The sequence below is a fragment of the Diceros bicornis genome, chromosome 12 (assembly GCF_020826845.1).
Source record: "Diceros bicornis minor isolate mBicDic1 chromosome 12, mDicBic1.mat.cur, whole genome shotgun sequence".
Classification (NCBI taxonomy): Eukaryota; Metazoa; Chordata; class Mammalia; order Perissodactyla; family Rhinocerotidae; genus Diceros; species Diceros bicornis.
This window is the reverse complement of record NC_080751.1, coordinates 50,150,474-50,169,059: the sequence shown is the minus strand read 5'-3', so window position 1 is coordinate 50,169,059 and position 18,586 is coordinate 50,150,474. Positions and strand designations below refer to the sequence as shown.

The 18,586-nt window shown below is 39.1% G+C and overlaps 1 protein-coding gene across 18 annotated transcripts in view; it reads left to right on the top strand.

Annotated features, from left to right (window-relative positions):
* Nucleotides 1–18,586, top strand: part of LTBP1 (latent transforming growth factor beta binding protein 1) — a 381,680-nt gene that overhangs the window by 187,271 nt on the left and 175,823 nt on the right. For all 18 annotated transcript variants that reach the window (XM_058551457.1, XM_058551453.1, XM_058551456.1 and 15 more), the window contains 2 exons: nt 8,554–8,778; nt 10,287–10,561. In XM_058551457.1, coding sequence (XP_058407440.1) covers nt 8,554–8,778; nt 10,287–10,561 — 500 coding nt within the window. The remainder of the gene's footprint in view (nt 1–8,553; nt 8,779–10,286; nt 10,562–18,586) is intronic.

Genomic DNA, 18,586 nt, shown 5'->3' with positions numbered 1-18,586 from the left:
TGAATTTCACTGTATTTACTAACTTGGTTAGACTTCTGAGAACCAGAATTTCAGGGATAGAAAAGAACCTGTAGACTGTATCATTGGGCCACCTCCTTTTGCAGATGGGGTCCCTAATCCACAAAGTGAAATGATTTGCCCCAGTTTTCAAAGGTTGTTACTAGAGGATAACTCCAACCTAAGGTATCTGGTATTCTTGTGTTTACTCTGCAGCCTGCAAATGTTACTGTTTTTCCTAAGGATAAAGGAGCCCTGGGCTGTAGGAAATACTGAGGTAGCAACACCAGCAGCTTCTATGGATGCAGGGTATGAAGTGGAATTTTGTGATGTACTCAATATGTGGAGCTCCTTAGGTTACGCGAAGTATAAAACTAGATCAAATTAGATAGCCCACAGCTATGGTGAGGTTGATGATAAATGAACAGAAAGCCATAAACAATGTTGAGATGATGAATGGCCTCGTCCCAAATTGGAAGCTCTGGTGTGTGTGGTAGGGCTTCGTATCTCCTGAATTATAAACAGGTCCTGGTATGGGAGCATTTGCTAATGTGCACCAGCATTAAAAACTAGTGACATTCTTGAAATTTTTGTTTGTATTAAGGTTGACGTTTTGCATTTGTTGTTATCTGCATTTCCTTGAGTGTTTTGATAGGTGGGGACGGGATGAAGACGGTCTTCTCAGTTGCCAAAGCAAGTAAAACAGAGATTCTGTCTGGCAGGGAAAGAGTGGTGGGGGCATTTTTAGCTCTTTTAATAATAAGGCATTTCCTTTTGCCCCAAGATTTCTTTGGACTCTGTATTTCCCTTGAACATGTATTATCGAGAACACCAATCTCTTCTCTCACACATTAAAGAAAAAATCCTCTTACCGATGGAATGGTTATATATTTAATGAATTTTAAAGTAAACCTTTTGGAATTTAACTTGAATCTGGCTAGTTACTCAGAAATGTAAAATGAGGTCCAGGAACTCATAGCAAATTTACAGTGCGCGTTTCATGTGTATACAATAGAGGATCCTACTGATCCTTGTGCTTTCTTTCTCCCTGGTTCTGACTCCTGGGATTCGTATATGTCCTGGTTCTAAGTTTTAACTTTTTATTTATATTTTTTCTGTTTCACTGTATGTACTTTTATAGGCTGTCCTATATCCTTGTGGAAAGAAAGGGAAATCTGGCCCTTGTCTGTCTCTCAAACCCAGCTTTGCTCGCTTTCTCCTTGCCTCTTGCTCTCCTGCCACATCAGCCTCCTTTCTGGGCCTTTATAAGCCGTGTCTCACCTCAAGATCTCAGCTCCTGTTATTTCTTCTTCTGCAAACACCCTCTTGCCAACTTTTCACATCACTGAATTCTTCTCCTTTTAGGTTTGGCTTAAATGTCACCTTCTTGAACAGGTTTTTCCGGACCCCTATATCTCAAATGTTTTCTTGGTGGGGGCCGTGAGTCAGTGTAAGTTAGCAGACGGATAATCAAGAATTGGCTATAGACAAATTTAGAGCACAGCAGTTGTAAATCTCTACATTCCATTAAAAAAAAAATCTCCAACCTCGATTTTAGTAAATGCCTACTATTCTCTACTTCCTTCCTTGGCTCATGTGTAGGACTGGGCCTCCTCAGGTCCTCTGTTCTAGCTTCAGAAGAATGTGACCTCCATCTTGGCTTTCAGCTCCAGGCTTTTTGTTTTTTTTGGTGACACATACTGAGGTAAAATGCAAACATACAGGTTTTTTTTTTTTTTTTAAAGAGTGGGATAAGTTCTTAAAGTGAGCAATGGTTTGCAGCGTTTAATTGTTATCTAACATATTTTTTATCCGAAAGCTTTAAACAGCTACAGTATTAACCTGTTAACCCACTTTCTGGCTGAATAGAGTTTAAGGGTACCCTTTAAAGGAGGACAGTGTGTGGGTATTCTGGGAAATCAGAATTGGCCACCTCAAAATATGTCTCTTTACCTTGATTATTTTCTCTGAAGGACATTTGACCTTCCCCAAAACTGCCTAAAAGGGATAGACTGGTAGGGTCCTTGCTAAGCCCGTTCTTAGCAAAGTTCTATTTAAGGGAAATCTCCATTTGTAAAGGTATCTCCTCTCTGTACCAGGAAGAAGGGCGGATGACCTTATCTCTAGAAACTCTTATCAGTGCGGAAGGTGAGGACTTACATCTGCATATTCTTGTTTACTGTGCTTTCTGGTAATCTCTCATAGCTGACTCCCCCACTCCCAGCATCCTCCTTTGTCTACCTGAATATGCTATTTAAGGTGAAAACCTCTCCATTTGTCCAGAAACTCAGTTTCCCTGGTTTCTCCCATGTACACGTTATAAAGCTTTGTTTGATTTCTTCCTGCTATTCGGTCTCATGTCAGTTTAATTTGTAGCCCAGCCAGAAAGGACCCAGAGTGGGTAGAGAATAGTCTTCCTCTCCTTCAGTATGTTTAGGGGAAGAAATAAAGTGATAACTTTTACTTTCAAAAAATATTACAGCTTTTTTTCACACTCCAAGGGATATCAACAAAAATGCTGAATGCCTTTAAGGGAACATTATTCTTCTAATCAGAGACAAGTGGGAAGATTTAAGTAGCTATTCAGATCAAAATCATATGCATGTATTCTGTGAGATGACAGATGTAGGTTTTCCTTCAGATGGAGGTCTCTTTTCCCTGTTTGGCCTTAGCCACAATGACTTGAACCGGTCTGTCTGCTGGCACAGAAAGCAAGGGGGTGGGTGGAGGGGCCCAGAAGTTGCTGCAGGAAAGTCGAGTACATTCTTAAGTGCCTTTTGGAGACAAGCAGTTGAAGTATTTTTATAGTTAGTTAAGATAACGGGAAAGAAAGACATAGAGTATACCTTTTTATAGTACAAATCTTTAGAAAATTCAGTTTGTCCATATTTGTATACAAGTCATAAAAATCTATTAATTTAAACTAAGTTTCAATTTGTGGCATAGAATGTGAATATTATTCTGTCAGCCCAATTTCTTGAGTACTGTATGTTGTTTGACAGACCAAAGTAAATGGTGGACTGCACCAAGACACTTGACATACTCAAAACCTCCAAAACTCAAAAACTTGTTTTTACAGCATGGATCTTTTTGGTCATTTTGACCTTTTAGAGTCGTACCATGAGATATTTTGAGTGGTTGTCAAGAAATTACACTTTCTGGAATAACAGGCTGAAGGCTCATATACCTCTTGTTATTTGCAGTAGGTCCCAAGTGACCATGTGATGCAATCTAGTGAATTATAGTGATGGCCAGCAAAATGTCAAGCTGACAAGGTCATGGAATGTCTCAGCCAGCATTCTACGTTACACCTTTTAGTTATATGTTCTAAAATATATGTGCCGTAGCTAGACTTACAGCCAGCATACCACAAGCTTCTCCAGTCAGCCTTAAAGATAACTTACTCTTTTTCCTCTTCGTGTGTTGAGGAAGTTTTATAGAACACTGGCAGCACAGACTATATATCTCTAGGTGATGTTTTGAGAGTGGCATGAACTTTTGAAAGAGAAAGAAATCATTCATAGTTAAATCCTTAAGTTTGCAGGTTGATTTTAAATTTGTTTTCTTTGATGTAAAAGACTATTTAGCTTTAAAAAGATCACCGGCCACAAAGGATTCAAGGTGTATTTATTGAGCTGAGGCAAAGAACTTTATACTGTAATTTAGATTTTAGAAAATGCTGGAACAGGAGAATAGTTTATTTCTCATTCATATATGGTTATAGATAGTGGCCTTTTAATGCTTGGAATAAGTCAAGTGGAAACCTTTTCCTTTATGACCAGAGAGACACAAGGTTATTGGAGTTCTGGTCTGGGATTATTGCTATATCCACCTAGATTACTGCAGTCCTTGAAACATTTGTGTTTCAGGTAGATTTAAACAAAACTAATTAGGGCCCAGCCCAGTGGTGCAGCGGTTAAGTGCGCATGCTCTGTTTCAGTGGCCCGGGGTTTGCAGGTTTGGATCCTGGGTGTGCACCGACGCACCACTTGTTAAGCCATGCTGTGGCGGCGTCTCATATAAAGTAGAGGAAGATGGGCATGAATGTTAGCCCAGGGCCAATCTTCCTCAGCATAAAAGAGGAGGATTGGCATCAGATGTTAGCTTAGGGCTGATCTTCCTCAAAAAACAAACTAACAAACAAACTAATTAAAGTCATGTTAGATTTCAAAATGTTCTCTTGATACTAGAAACATCTAGTAAAAGTCAGTTGGTTAATGTTTCTTTGTAAAAAAGATAGTTACATATATGAAGTTATTTTAGTATAGATTATAGGTAGTCCTTTTTGTATGGTAGTACAGGACCATAAAAATGGCCATTTAAGCTGAAAATGTGCAAAACGATCTTAATAATCAATGGGAAAATTACCAATTCCATGACCTTTAAAAATTTTTTGTCAAAACATTAAAACTTTTACTGTAGTTTATAAATTTATAGGGAAATGAAACACAATAGTAAAGTTAATATTTATTTAGTGCCCTGTAATTTAAAAATGTCAGAAACAGTGAGAAAATGTTTTATTTCTTTGAGTAGAATTTGTCAAGAGTAGTTTGAGCGTGTTCGCTTTCTTCTCATTGTGTAACTTATGATATGGATTATCTTTTCTCTGTCTTAGTAAATTGTCATGCTCCTTTCCAAGTTTGGATTGGCTTCCAACATCTTACCCTTTGTGCTTTCAAAGTTGTGAAATATCTGAGAGTTTATTTATTTATTTATTTATTTTTTTGTGAGGAAGGTCAGCCCTGAGCTAACATCCACGCTAATCCTCCTCTTTTTGCTGAGGAAGACCGGCTCTGCGCTAACATCTATTGCCAATCCTCCTCCTTTTTTTCCCCAAAGCCCCAGTAGATAGTTGTATGTCATAGTTGCACATCCTTCTAGTTGCTGTATGTGGGACGCGGCCTCAGCATGGCCGGAGAAGCAGTGCGTCGGTGCACGCCCGGGATCCGAACCTGGGCCTCCAGTAGCGGAGCGCGTGCACTTAACCGCTAAGCCATGGGGCCGGCCCCTGAGAGTTTCTTTAATGTTACTTCTTTGGGACATCTTTTTATCACAACCACTTTCCAGTTTCACTTCCAGTGTTACCACTTTTCATTTCTTTGCTGCACTCTCTTTTTTGTTTTGGCCCTTTCGATTATGCACTTCTGTACAATGTCCTGTGAGTTTATCACTGCAAGATAAGGAGGCAGAACAACTACCTGCTTTGCTGTCTGTGCATGAGCTAATTAACTGATATGCAGGAATCAATTGCCAATGGACTTGGAAGGAAGTGTTGTGATTGGTTACCGATCATGATACACACTGTTGTTCACCTAGTGATTTGTGGACCAAAGAGCTAGCAGTGAAGTTTGTACTTAATGCAATTACTTACAGTTAATACACTGAAGTTTGAGCCATGCTGTTGTGGGGGACTGGTGTTATTTAACTAAACTGTGGTAACTGAAATTCATGCATATTGGAACCATGCATAGTGAGGAGTGCCTGAATTCCAGTTGTAAATTCATTGCAGTACATTTAAATCTTGGCCTGGCTCCCCTTCCCTTTCTCTTTCCCGTTGTACATCGAGCCCATCCATTGTAGCCAAGCTGTGATTTAGAAATTCAGTTCATAATTCAACTGGGAGTTAGGAAGTCTTTGACTCAACCTTGGAGTCAGCTTTGAGTCTTCTTCTCTTATGCAGTACCTCAGAGTAGATCGGGCACTGGAGAAAGCATATTTCAGTCCCTCCATCATGGGCAGTTTTGACTTGATGTGCCACATAGTCAGACCCTGGACACAGTTTCTAGGTGGTCACCTTGGTCATTTTTTCCAGCTCTCTCCTTCCTCCTCCAGTGTCCCCTCTTCATCGGCCTGCTGTTTATTTCCTGTGTCTCATCTGCGTGTTGTACTGATTCTCCCTCTATCATTATATTACTTCAAGTTTCTTTCAGTTCTTGTTGCCATCCTAATCTGTGTGTTTTTCAACTTGTAATTCAATTATTTTAATAGTCTCCTAACTGACTCCTCCACCTTAGTCACTCCCTATTCCAACTAATCCCACATGCCATCATCACTCTTTCAGCCTTGTTTAATTCTCTCCTTGGAGCCTCCAAAATAACTTACTAATGACAGAATAAAATCCAAACTCCTTATCGGGCCTTTATCCATTGTCTACGTCTTCTAGTTTATCACCTCACCCCTCCCCTCAAGAACCCAGGGTTTCAACAAGACAGACTTTCTCATTGTCTCCCAAATACGCCTGTCTCCCCTTCTTTACGTACACTGTCCTCTTAGGGTGCAATCCTTTCTGTTTTTCTGAATCTTGCCTAGTTTCAAAGACTTATCCCAAATGATCTCTCCTATAAAGTCTATTTTGACTTCCCAAAAATGACTTTTCTCTTCTCTGAAGTTCCACAGGATTTATCTTTTATATTGTTTAGTTGTCACTTATTTGCTGACCTGTATTTTTAGTTATCATGTATTATCTAATCTCCCCAGTTAGTTCTTACATTCTTGAAGGGCTGGCACGAATCTCCTGTGGTACCTAGAATGGTATTTGACAAAGTGGTAGGCATAAATATGCTCGTTCTTTTATCCAGTATTTTTTTGAGCTGTAGCATTCCTCCTAGAACCTGAGCTACATGCTAGGGGTAAAACAACAAGATAAAGTCCCTGATCTCACAGAGCCCCAGTTGAGTGAGGCGTACAGGAAAGTCATCAGGCAGTTATAATGCAGTAAGCTAAGTGGCATAATGAGCAGCAAACAAGAGTCCCTGGAACCACAGAGGAGAGGCACCAAATGTAGATGAGGGGCAATTGAGAATGGTTCTGGAAGAAGTGAGGTTTAAACAATCTAAAAGAGAAATAGGAGGCTAGATGAGGGGGACTGAGTGGAAAGAGTGTTCCAGGCCAAGGACATAGAGTGGATAAAGCTCAAGAGGGGTGAGAGGGCCCTGCACACTGAGGAACTGAGTAAAGGTGAGTGTAGCTGAATTGTAGGGAATGAGGTGAGATTGATAAGTGATGAGGTTTAGGAGGGAACAGGGGCCCTGTGATGGGACAGAAGTGGACATATTTGATGAATGTTAAGAGGGGAGGACTTCCAGGACTGACGTTTGGATGGGTGAAGTGGTAGAGCAGCACTCAGGTTTCTGTTAAGGACCACTCAATGATAACAGATTTTAGGGGGAAGATGTTGAGATCAATTTTGGACATTTTTAGTTTGAGACGCCTGTTGAATATCTACATGGAGATATACAGTAGTAGACAGTTTGTCGCACAGCGGAAAGCTTTGGCTAGGAAATACAAATTTGGGTGACGTCAGCATATGACGGTGAAATTATAGAGGAAGAGTGTGTAGAGCTAGTAAAGAAGATTTTAAGACCAAATCTTAAAGCAGCTCAGTATTTAAAGGACAAGTAAAGAGTAGAGTCTGCAAAGGATATTAAGATAGAATGAGCAAAGAGGAAGGAGCAAAACAGAGAGTGAGATGTCATGGAAATCAAGGGAAGACTGAAATCTGTCCATTGGATTTTGCAACATAGAGACCGTTAGTGACCTTAGTAAGAGTAGTTTCTATGTAGAATGTGGGTGGGGAGAAGGAAAACAACCTGGCCCAAGCTGGTTTGTAGTGAGTTGAGAAGTGAACAGACAATTCTTTTAAAAAGTTTGGCCATGGGGGAGATGATTTAAAGAGGGTAGAAGCTGGAAGGAAATGGAGTTGAGGGGTTTTTATTTTTTAAGCTGGTGGAAATCTGATCACATTCAAAGGCTGATAGGAAGAATTCATTTGTGATAAAGAGGTTGACCATAAGCTGAATTTAACCAGAAGTTAAAACTCCTCTTAAAATTCTTCACCTATGTCCTTTTATCTTTCGGTATTCTAAATAAACTAAATTTTTAAACTACTAATCACTCTGCTACTTGTAGGTTTCACTGTGGTCTTGTTATCCCAAGGAGATTGCAAATTCCTGTAAAGCAGGATTCAAACTGTTCTACTCCTTCATTCTGGGTAGCACTTAGTTCAGTATCTTACACAGAGAAAGTTTCCAACAGATATTATTATTAGCACTCTCATTTGTTTCTTCTTTGAGGAAATATTAATGTCCACTCTGTGCAGGCATTGTTCTACGTGCTGAGGGTATAAAGGTCACTAAGCCAGACATGACCCTTTTTCCCAAGGAGTTTCTAATCTAGGGAGACAGTTAATAAACTAGTAATTAAATAGGAAAAACAAGTAATTACAGAAAGTAAGAGACGCTTAAAAGGACAGTGTGAGAGATAATAATCTTGAGTGGCTACTTTATATATATTCTTTTCAATGAGTTCTTCTTTCCATTGTTGGAGGAGAACAACCACAAACAATTGGAGAGTTCAGTGATTTAAGATGGAAAGCAAAAGGTAGTGAATAATAGACTTTTTTGTCATAGTATAGTTACTCCTTTGTTTACCATTTCTAAAGTTAGTGGGAATATGATGGCTGTAATGGGCTGTGTGTTTTGGGAGTTTCATTGGTTGATTGTCATTTAGCATTTGAGAAACTAATCAACTCTCTACATTTTCTCTCTTCCCTTTCAGTAATTTGCCATCTTCCGTGTATGAATGGCGGCCAGTGCAGTTCAAGGGACAAATGCCAGTGCCCTCCAAATTTCACAGGGAAGCTTTGTCAGATCCCGGTCCATGGTGCCAGTGTGCCTAAACTTTATCAGCATTCCCAGCAGTCAGGCAAGGCGTTGGGAACGCATGTAGTCCACTCGACACATACCTTGCCTCTGACCATGACTAGCCAGCAAGGAGTCAAAGGTAAGCTTATTATTTTGATTTTGCTTATTTATCAGACCTCTGTTAACCTGCCAAACCCATACAGAAGCAAATATATGCAGATGGCCAGGGCTGGTATTAGAACAGGAAGGAGTGTATGATCTGTAGCCTGAGATGGCAGTTGGGACAGAATATAGGCCCAGCTATGTGGCTACAGTGCAGTCTAGGCCATAGAGATTCGGTATCTAGGAAATAAGAGAATAAAAAGGAGCCCATCCTTCTCTGGTGGCTCTTAGCACCAAGAGCTAATAACCACACATGGCACTGTTCTGGCACAGCCTGGGAAATAGAAGGATGAACAAGACGGTGTTCTGGCCCTTACAGTATTAATAAACGAGTGGATCACATAGTACTTGCTGATGAATACCAAGTCTATTTTGTAGTTGAGGAGTACTTGGTTTTAGTTGCTCTAAATGATCATTTAACCTCCCTGGACTTCAATTTATTCATCTGTAGAGGAAGGTAAACTAGGTCACTTGGAACTCAGAAATTCTATGACGAATTCATTCTTTTAAACCTGGCATCTCTTATATGTGCACAATTTTTAAAAAGGGGGCAGAGAAGTGTTACTGGCTCTTATTCTTTGAAACCTGAATCTTAGGATCAGAAGATGAAATATTGTTTGAAAGCTGCAGAAATTAAATCTTGTTACAGATATAAAATATCACACTTTGGTATTTTGTGTGTGTATTTCATAAGAAGCACAAAAGTGTGTACACACGGGGCCAACCCCATGACCTAGTGCTTAAGTTTGGCATGCTCCACTTTGGTGGCCCAGGTTTGGTTCCCAGGTGTGGACCTACACCACTCGTCAGCAGCCGTGCTGTGGTGGCGACCCACATACAAAAAAACAAAAAGAGGAAGATTGACACAGATGTTAGCTCAGGACGAATCTTCCTCAAGCAAAAAGAGGAAGATTGGCAACAGATGTTAGCCCAGGGTGAATCTTCCTTAGCAAAAAAAAAAAAAAAAAAAAGGTATGTACACACTATGTTTAAGGATAAGAGAATTATGCTTTGTGAAGTTGTATTCCTCTTTTGATGTAGAAAGGTGAATCCTACAATTTCTATGGTAGAAACTTTGTGAGACATTTGAAAGTAGTCCAACTCTTGAGTCTTTATTACTATCATTTGATAAAATGTACCCACTTGTGACCACAGGCAGCATGAATTTCATAGTTTTATGACTTTCCTGAAAAAAATATTTTTGTCTCATGAATGTGTTACTATGAGAGGTTTTAATTTCTCTTCATAATTGCAGTTTTATTCTTTAAACCTTAATTTATATATTTTAATTTTTATTTTGAGTGTACTCTTTTGTTAAGAATTTGGCTGTACAGCAAAAATATATATACACTATATTTGCATAATTTACCCTATGTATGGTATACGTGCATATAAGTATATATATGTGCGTGTAAAATTTACTTTCATGCTGACTCCCATGTTAATTATTCATGACTAACAAGTTTTTCTCCCAATCTGTTTTAGTGAACTTTCCTCCCAACATAGTCAATATCCACGTGAAGCATCCTCCTGAGGCTTCAGTCCAGATACATCAGGTTTCAAGAATTGATGGCCCAACAGGCCAGAAGGTAAAAGAAGCTCAACCAAGCCAAACCCAAGTCTCATACCAAGGGCTTCCTGTCCAGAAGACCCAGACAGTACATTCCACATACTCCCATCAGCAAGTCATTCCTCATGTCTATCCTGTGGCTGCTAAGACGCAGCTTGGCCGTTGCTTCCAGGAAACCATTGGGTCACAGGTAAGCAGCGTTGCCCAGCCCAGTTTAGTAATGTGTTCTAGATATGGTCTCATTTTAATAGGAAAGCCAGACTTGGTAAAATGATTTTTTATAGAATGAGTTGGCAAACTGACCCAAGGGCCTGTTTTTGTAAATAAAGGTTTATTGTAACACAGCCACATCCATTGATTTACATATTGTCTATGCCTGCTTTCATGCTGTTGATGGTAGAATTGCCTAGTTTCAATGAGATCATATAATATATAAAGCCTAAAATATAGTCTGCAAAACCCTTTACAGAAAAAGTTTGCTGACTCTCGGTCTATAAGATAATTTTAAGTAGTGAACTTCCAAAAGTGCTGCTGAAAGTCCATGATTGCATGTTTATCTTTTTTCCAGTTAAGCTTGTTTGTGTATAAAACATGTATCAGACATGAGCCATGGTACATGAGACATTCTGCAAAGATGTTTGAAAATATTTATGCCTTTGTGCAGTAGTTTGCAGGTTAGTAGGTACAGTCGAATATTGAACCCATCACGCTATAGTTTTTCATCTTTCATTTTCTTATAAAAATTCATCAATAGAATGGCAATGCGTGAGTTATTTGAAGTGCATTTTAAATGTCATTGGATTTACGTGTAGCTTTAGGCCTATATTTATGTTGTAAAGTGGGAGAAAGGCTGAGTTTTCTTTAAAACTTCCCATTGAAAGTGCATAGTGAAGGCAACAAAAATATTGGTTCCTCTACCCTAACCATTTGGTGCTATGTGCTTTGAGATTACATGATAGTGATGTAGCTTTGTCCTGTGGTTCTCCTCCTGTCACTTGATTAAAGAGTAGATGAGGTGTACTTATAATTCCTGAATATTCCAAAAATATTGGTGTGTGAATTATTTGTGGGTAATAGAATCAATTGTTATTGCTTTAGAGAGTTAGAAAACACTTTTAAAGGCAAAATTGATGTAGACCCTAATGGAAAGAGCACCCATGTGGAGTTATAAGATCTTGGCTAGAGCCATGGACCCAGCACTTGGTGGCAGGGAACCAGCTTCCTTATCTGTAAAGTGGAGACAAGAATATGGGGCTTTGTCAAGATTAGACACGGTAACGTGAGCACTGCTTTGCAAACATTAAACTATGTGAGTATTAGCTTAGAAGATATTTATTTATCACAATAGTGTCAAACTTAAAAATAATCAGAGGAGGTGACTGCTTATGTCATGTAACTTCAGTAATACATGAAAGGCTTAATCCCCAAACACGACCTTTATCTGCCTGTGGGTGCCTGAAATGCTTACTGAAGGGGGACCTTTTCATTCCAGAGTTGAATACCCGGTTTAAGCAAATGCTTTTTGGAGAAGGAACATCATTAATTTAAACTTAGCTTAGAAGTAAAGACTAGATTCTTGTGCTAAGGGCGGGTTTTGCTAGGGGCAGTGGGGCTGAAGTAAACTTCATGCACTTCACAGTTTTGCCTCGGACCAGCCTTGGAGAAGGAGGATGAATTTGGTGCCATTTGCATTGCTTACTCATTCCAGCTTAGGCTGGTCATGAGAAGGGAAAAAGCAGATCCTTTTAAAACTGTGCGCAATATCTTTCACCTTAGTTTCCAAGTTGGAACACAGATGATAAAAAGCAAGAAAATAGGGTATTAACAAACTTGTTATTCTTGTATAATAATAGGCAGTTGATTGCTAACTTGAAAGGATATAAATAATTTACTTATTTATTTATTTAAATTTTTGTTTATTTTTAATTTTTTTTTTCGGTGAGGAAGATTAGCCGTGAGCTAACATCTGTTGCCAGTCTTCCTCTTTTTGCTTGAGGAAGATTGTCCCTGAGCTATTATCTATGCCAGTCTTCCTCTACTGTGAATGTGGGACAGTGCCACAGCGTGGCTTAATGAGCAGTGTATATGTCCACGCCTGGGATCTGAACCTGCGAACTCCGGGCCACTGACGCAGATCGCGCGAACCTAACCACTATGCCACTAGGCTGGCCCCTAAATAATTTACTTTTAATCCTAAACTGCATTATACAATCAAAATGAGTTGGATAATTGATAGAGTTACCAAATAATTCACTCTCAATGGAATACTTTTTGCCTTATCTAGATACTTCTCTGGCTTTTGATCTGAATGATCCAGACAGTGATCTCAATTCTTAGTTTACTTTGCATGTGTAGTTACTAATACACAGCTTCAAAGTAAGGCCTGTTTTCGAAAAACATTTGCAGCATGTATTTGTCTTCCTGTTGGCAAGAAATGTTGCTGGATGCCTACGACTGCCCAATTAATTCATGCATTAAGGATGATCCAGGCATTTATAAAAATACATCACTGGCAAATAGTCGATAGTGTATAAGATGTCTCCTACAAAGATGTTTGAGAACATTTTTGTGTCCTTGCTGTGGTTGGTTTGCACACATAGCTGCAGAAGGGTAGGTATAGGTAGATTTTAAGTGAATGACCAAAACAACCACATAAACACTCACTAGTGCTTTGCTCAGTGGGAACACTCATTAGCTGCAGATTTCAACTATTGAGACTATTAATGCCTAGAGTTATCAATAAGCACTTATGTTTGTGTGTTGCCGTGAGAGATCATATACAAAACAAATTTAACAGAAATAGCTCTTGTTTCTGTGGCACATTCTAATAATTAGGCAGTAAACTTGGGGTTGAGAATCCAACATGAACTGTGATCAATGTATTTAAATTCAGTGAAGCTTCATGGAGTAGAATTTCAGGAACTGCTTGGATGGTGGAGGAATATGGATGGTTAAGGGTTAGGAAACCAAGCTTACAGAGAAAAGGGGGAGTAGAAAGGACTGTGCAAGAAATGGGTGAGGAAGAAGTATCAGAAGAGACCAGAGATATGAAATGGCTTGGGAATCCTGGCAGATGTTTGCACAAATGTGAAGTCTCTTAAACCTGAGGCATAGTGCAAAAAAATAACTTGATGTCAAGGTAAAAATAACATGAAACTCCCTTGATCAAGTGATCAAACTCAGAATTGTTAAAAGTGGGACAGGCGACATTATGTGCCTTCTGGTGTGACACAGTATGAAGTTTACATATTATCCTAATTGCCAAAAATGTTTAACCTGAATCTAATCAAGCCTTTACACCTAACCTCTAGCTTATGGGGAATACTGAGGGTAAAGCTAAAAATATCACACACACACCCCTCCCCCCTCTCCCATCAGACAGATTCATAATTAGAATCTTGTTGCCTGGTATCTCCAAAAAAATCATATCATGAAAAAAAAAGTAGAATGACTTTTCTGGAAAGAGACTAATGAGACAATAAGAAATGTAGTGTATGAACCTTAAATCCTAGTTTTAAAAAAACACAAAACCCAGCTCTAAAAGATATTTGGGGAACAATTGGGAAAATTTAAATACGGACTGGGTATTAGATGATATTTTGGAATTATTAATTTTTTTATATGTGATAATGGTATTGGGATTTGTAGGACAGTGTCCTTATTCTTGAGAGATGAGTGCTGAAAGTTTTGGCGGTGAAATACCATGATGTCTGTAATTTCAAATGCATTTTATACACAAATATTGCAAAACTGTAACAACTGTTGACTGAGAGGTGGATGTGCATGTGATTATTATATTATTCTTTGAAGATCTCAGCATATTTGAAATGAGAAAAAGAAGAGGGAAAATGTTAAAATTTCCTAGACTTACAAATAGAATAATTTTAAGCTGAACTTAAAAACTGTAACTTTAATACATTTAATAAATTTTTAGAAAATTATTTTCAAAGTTTCACTTTTGAATGAATGGGATAGGTGGAGGTGGGGATGGTAGACATGAGGAGGCTAGGCAGAAGTTGGCCTTGGTCCAACTGTGAAATGAGCAGGGTCCAATCTAAGAAGTAAAGCTGAAAATAGAGATGAATGTAGGGGCTTTTGTAAAGAATCAAGCATCAGGATTTGGTTATGGGCTGTTGTGAAGAAAAATATGGTGATGAGTTGGAATATTCTGAACTTCCTTGATTCAGAAATCAGATAAATTCTCACTACGATTGATGAGCTGACTCTTGCGGGGGCGGTGGGGGGAGGATTGTGAGGTGAAGATGAGCAGCTATGTCTTTGTTTTAAGCAACCCCGTCCTTAATTGACACCAAGAATGGTGTATTCCTGGATATTAATCAGGGAATCCAATGCTGTGTTAGAGATGGAGTGAGAGAGGATTATGGAGAAAATTCAATGGTCAGTGAATAGATCTAGTGATGACAGTTAAATTCATGAAAATAGAGGACATTTCTTTGGCTTGTATTATAAAGAGAAAAGAGCAGGAATAATGGAATTGGAAATATCTGTGATTTTTCCCTTGACAGAGAGTGCCAAGATATAGGGGGAAAATCATTCCTATTGTAGAGAGTGATGTTTCATCTTTCAGAGTCCTAAAAATAATTTCTTGTTCTTAAGATCATATAAGTATTGACTTTTATGTGAATCGGGCTGGGTACAGGCATCATTAAGTTCACTTTAAAATAATAGAAATTAATCTGATAGAGCATTTGGGATGACTAAGAGGAATGGGTTTCTTGAATATGAATCAAGTTGAAGTACTTGATAAGTCATAATTTTGGCAGAGATAGGTATCTGTGCTACCTGGAGTAAATAGGGGTATTCCATCTATATTTGAAAACATTTCTGCGAGTTTGCTCACTGTGTAGATCGAGTTAGAATTACATCTCCACTGGTTACAATTACCAGCGTAAATAGGGGTATTCCATCTATATTTGAAAACATTTCTGCGAGTTTGCTCACTGTGTAGATCGAGTTAGAGTTACATCTCCACTGGTTACAATTACCAGCTACTTTCAGGATGCTCTCATGTTTTCACATGCTTAAAACTTGAAAATTTCCGAGCTAGTTTTCATCTCTAAGGAAAGCCAAATTTCAGAAAATACCCCTCAAATCTATTTTTGCATCACAGGGACATTGAATATGTACACCTGAATATGTACACCTATTTCCATTGTACAAGGATACCCTTTGCTTTAAATTGGTTCTCTTAATAGTTACCTAAATTTGAAACTTATTTGGCATCTGTTTTTTAGTTTCAAACATGTTTTATTTATTGCCCAATTGCTGGAAACAAACATTTACGGTGACCTAATGATGCCAGATGGTACCAAAAGACTTTGAGAAGTATTCAAAATCACGATGCAGGGTTCAGGGCTCAGCATCCAGGCCGAGTCTGCCATTGCCTGGTTGTGCAATCGTGTGCTCTTTCTTAAATGCGGGAACATGCCCCTTAATTAGACCCAGACATTACGAGATGAGACCAAAAATTCAAGTGCTTCAAGACCTTCCTATTGTAAATCCCAAAAGAACAGAAAATTCCACATATAAACACCTGAGTTAACTAAGAAGAACCGAAATACTGGAAGACCTGAAGTAGATGTAAGGGAAGAGAAGATGTTTCTAGTACAGCACTCGAGCACAGATAAAGACGATCAAATAACATGCAAACCCACTTCTATAGTTTGCAAGCATAAAATATCTCCATAATGGTTCAAAAAAAAAAAACCCATAAAAAAATCACCTCTAAGATTAACTTCTCTAATATATATCCTGCAGAAGAAAATAATCTTTATGTGGATTAGGAAGAAAGGACCAGTGCTTGATGTGAAATCCTGAAATCATTGGAAGACTTCTTTTTCCTTTAATTATTGGTTATATAAATAATAAGACCTGGGGCAAAATTGAGTTAAAGTGACACAAAAATTGTTTGGGATCCTCTTAGAGGTTCCAGAAGTTGTTCCAACAGTTCTCTTTGGACAAGAAAGATGGAAACAGAATGGACCAGTGGAGAAAAAGTTAATTTAATTGGAGATAGGTCTCTTTGGCAGATAAATTCAATAACGTTCTCAAGCTCTAAACCTTAGCACTGGAAAACACACACACACACACACACACACACACACACACACGCACACACACACTCTCTCTCTCTCTGTCTCTCTCTCTCTGTCTCTCTCTCACTTCTGAATGGCCAAACCAATACACTTAGCTTTTGTTTAAAAAAAACTTTTTTTTTAAAATAACCGTCATGAAGAAATTAAGAGGAAAATGTGAGCTCATCGAAGTGGAAAATACCCTAATTACATAGCTGAAAGTGCTTTTTTAAAAAAGTCAATACCTCTGTCACATGACTTTGAAGAACAATATTTCCTGGTTTCCACCATACAGAAGCCAATGAGAAAGTAGGGAAACAGATGTCATGCCTGTCAATTCCACATGGCAGAAAAAATATAGATGGATGGATAGATACAGATGAGGATGTAGAGATGGGATGCAGACTTTCAAAATCTCTTCTCAGTGATGGAAAATGAGTTTAGTGCTCAATTGAGGGAGCTGGGACATTAAGTTCTGCTTAGAGACCTGTTCCTTAATTTCCACAAAATCTCCTCTGCCCTGACTATAAGAGTATTACTGGGGTGAGGCCTAAAGCTATGATGAAATACTAGTTACATTCTGATGGAGATAATGCCAGAATCATTGTAAAACTTTTCACACTGGTTATTTCCCTACATGGAGTCCATAAACTACATAAATAGATGAAAAGTCTAAAAAAAGAATAACTATAAAACATTTTACCAAAGACTCTTGGCCTCTCATTGGGCTTCATCCCTTATGTGGGAAGGAGACCTGAGTTGGCCAGGCTGGGTCAACAGTGGGTTCAGGTGTCTATGTGGCTCTCTCCCCTTCCCCATTTTTCAGGCCACTTGCTCTCAGGGGCAGGGCCCTCCTGGGTGAACTTGGACCTCTTGCAGAGGTGCTGCTGAACAGCAATTGGGGAAGCCGCAGGGCTGGCGCTACTAGACGTCTGCCGTCTCCATGAGCAGAGAGCCCTGTCGGGGTATGCTGATTGCGTTTACTGAAGTTTGGCCTCCGTCAGGTGGAATAAGTCATTAACACCAGGCGCTTTCTGTGCCATCTGGGTTTTTCTTCAGTGTCCCGCTCAAATACTCCTTTGGCATAATCTAGAAATATTTAATTGAGTGTTAGTGAGTCTGGTTGTCTCCAGTGGCTCTAAAATGGCCATCCTTGCCAAACCTTACCTGTGTCAGCAGCAGAGGTATCGTCGAAGGTGTCACACATGTCTCAGTGATGGGTGCCTGGAGCTCTGCAGCATTGGCTGGTCTTGCTCCAGCAACCTCTGCCAGATTGACTGCGTGCAGGGGCCCTTTTGTTGGAGTCAAGAAGATCAATAAAGACGGGGATAAGATCCAAAGGGGAAAAGAGCCGCATGTGAAAGAGAACACGTCTGCATGTCACTGGGCTGCTGCCAGTGGTGAGGAGAACTGCTAGTTTTACTTGGATTGAGAATATGAGTCTGAGACATTAGGATAATCAAAATATAGATTCTTAGAACTGAAGTAGAGTGCTTCAGAGAGTGGTTGATGACCCAGACATTACCCTTCCGACTACCTAATATCCAGTCTTTACCCAGGCCAATGTCTTCTGGGCACCAAAGAGTATGTCAGCTTCAAGGGTTCACTTACCCTGAGCTGTTTAATAGACAAGCAAGTTTGTGCTGCTTTGGTCCTTCCCAAGCCCCTCCTCTCAGATGTTTTTCATTTTATTGGCAATGAAAATGCCTTTATCATGACAGGAATATCAAATTTCCATATTTTATACGTCTAGAGCTCACTAAAATAATATACCTATTAATAATTAGACTCCTGTTTTTGCAGAGGAATAGGCATTGAGAATAATTACGGGGCAGTTCAGAGTGGAAGCATGTTACGTACTTCTGATATTGGCAAAGTGGCAAGATTTTGTGGTCATTACATTTGAAGATGACAGTTCTGAGCACGTTGGAAGTAGTTTTAAGAGATCATGGCTTGAATTGATGGTTGATTTAGGTTCTATACATTACAAGAAGGTTTAGAGTCACAGCTGGTATTTCTAGGATCTGATGATGTTTCTTGGCTTTGGCTACATGATCCCTTGAAATTGAGATTTACTAAAATGAAGTGGAATCATCTGGTTTACTAAAAAAAAAACTCCA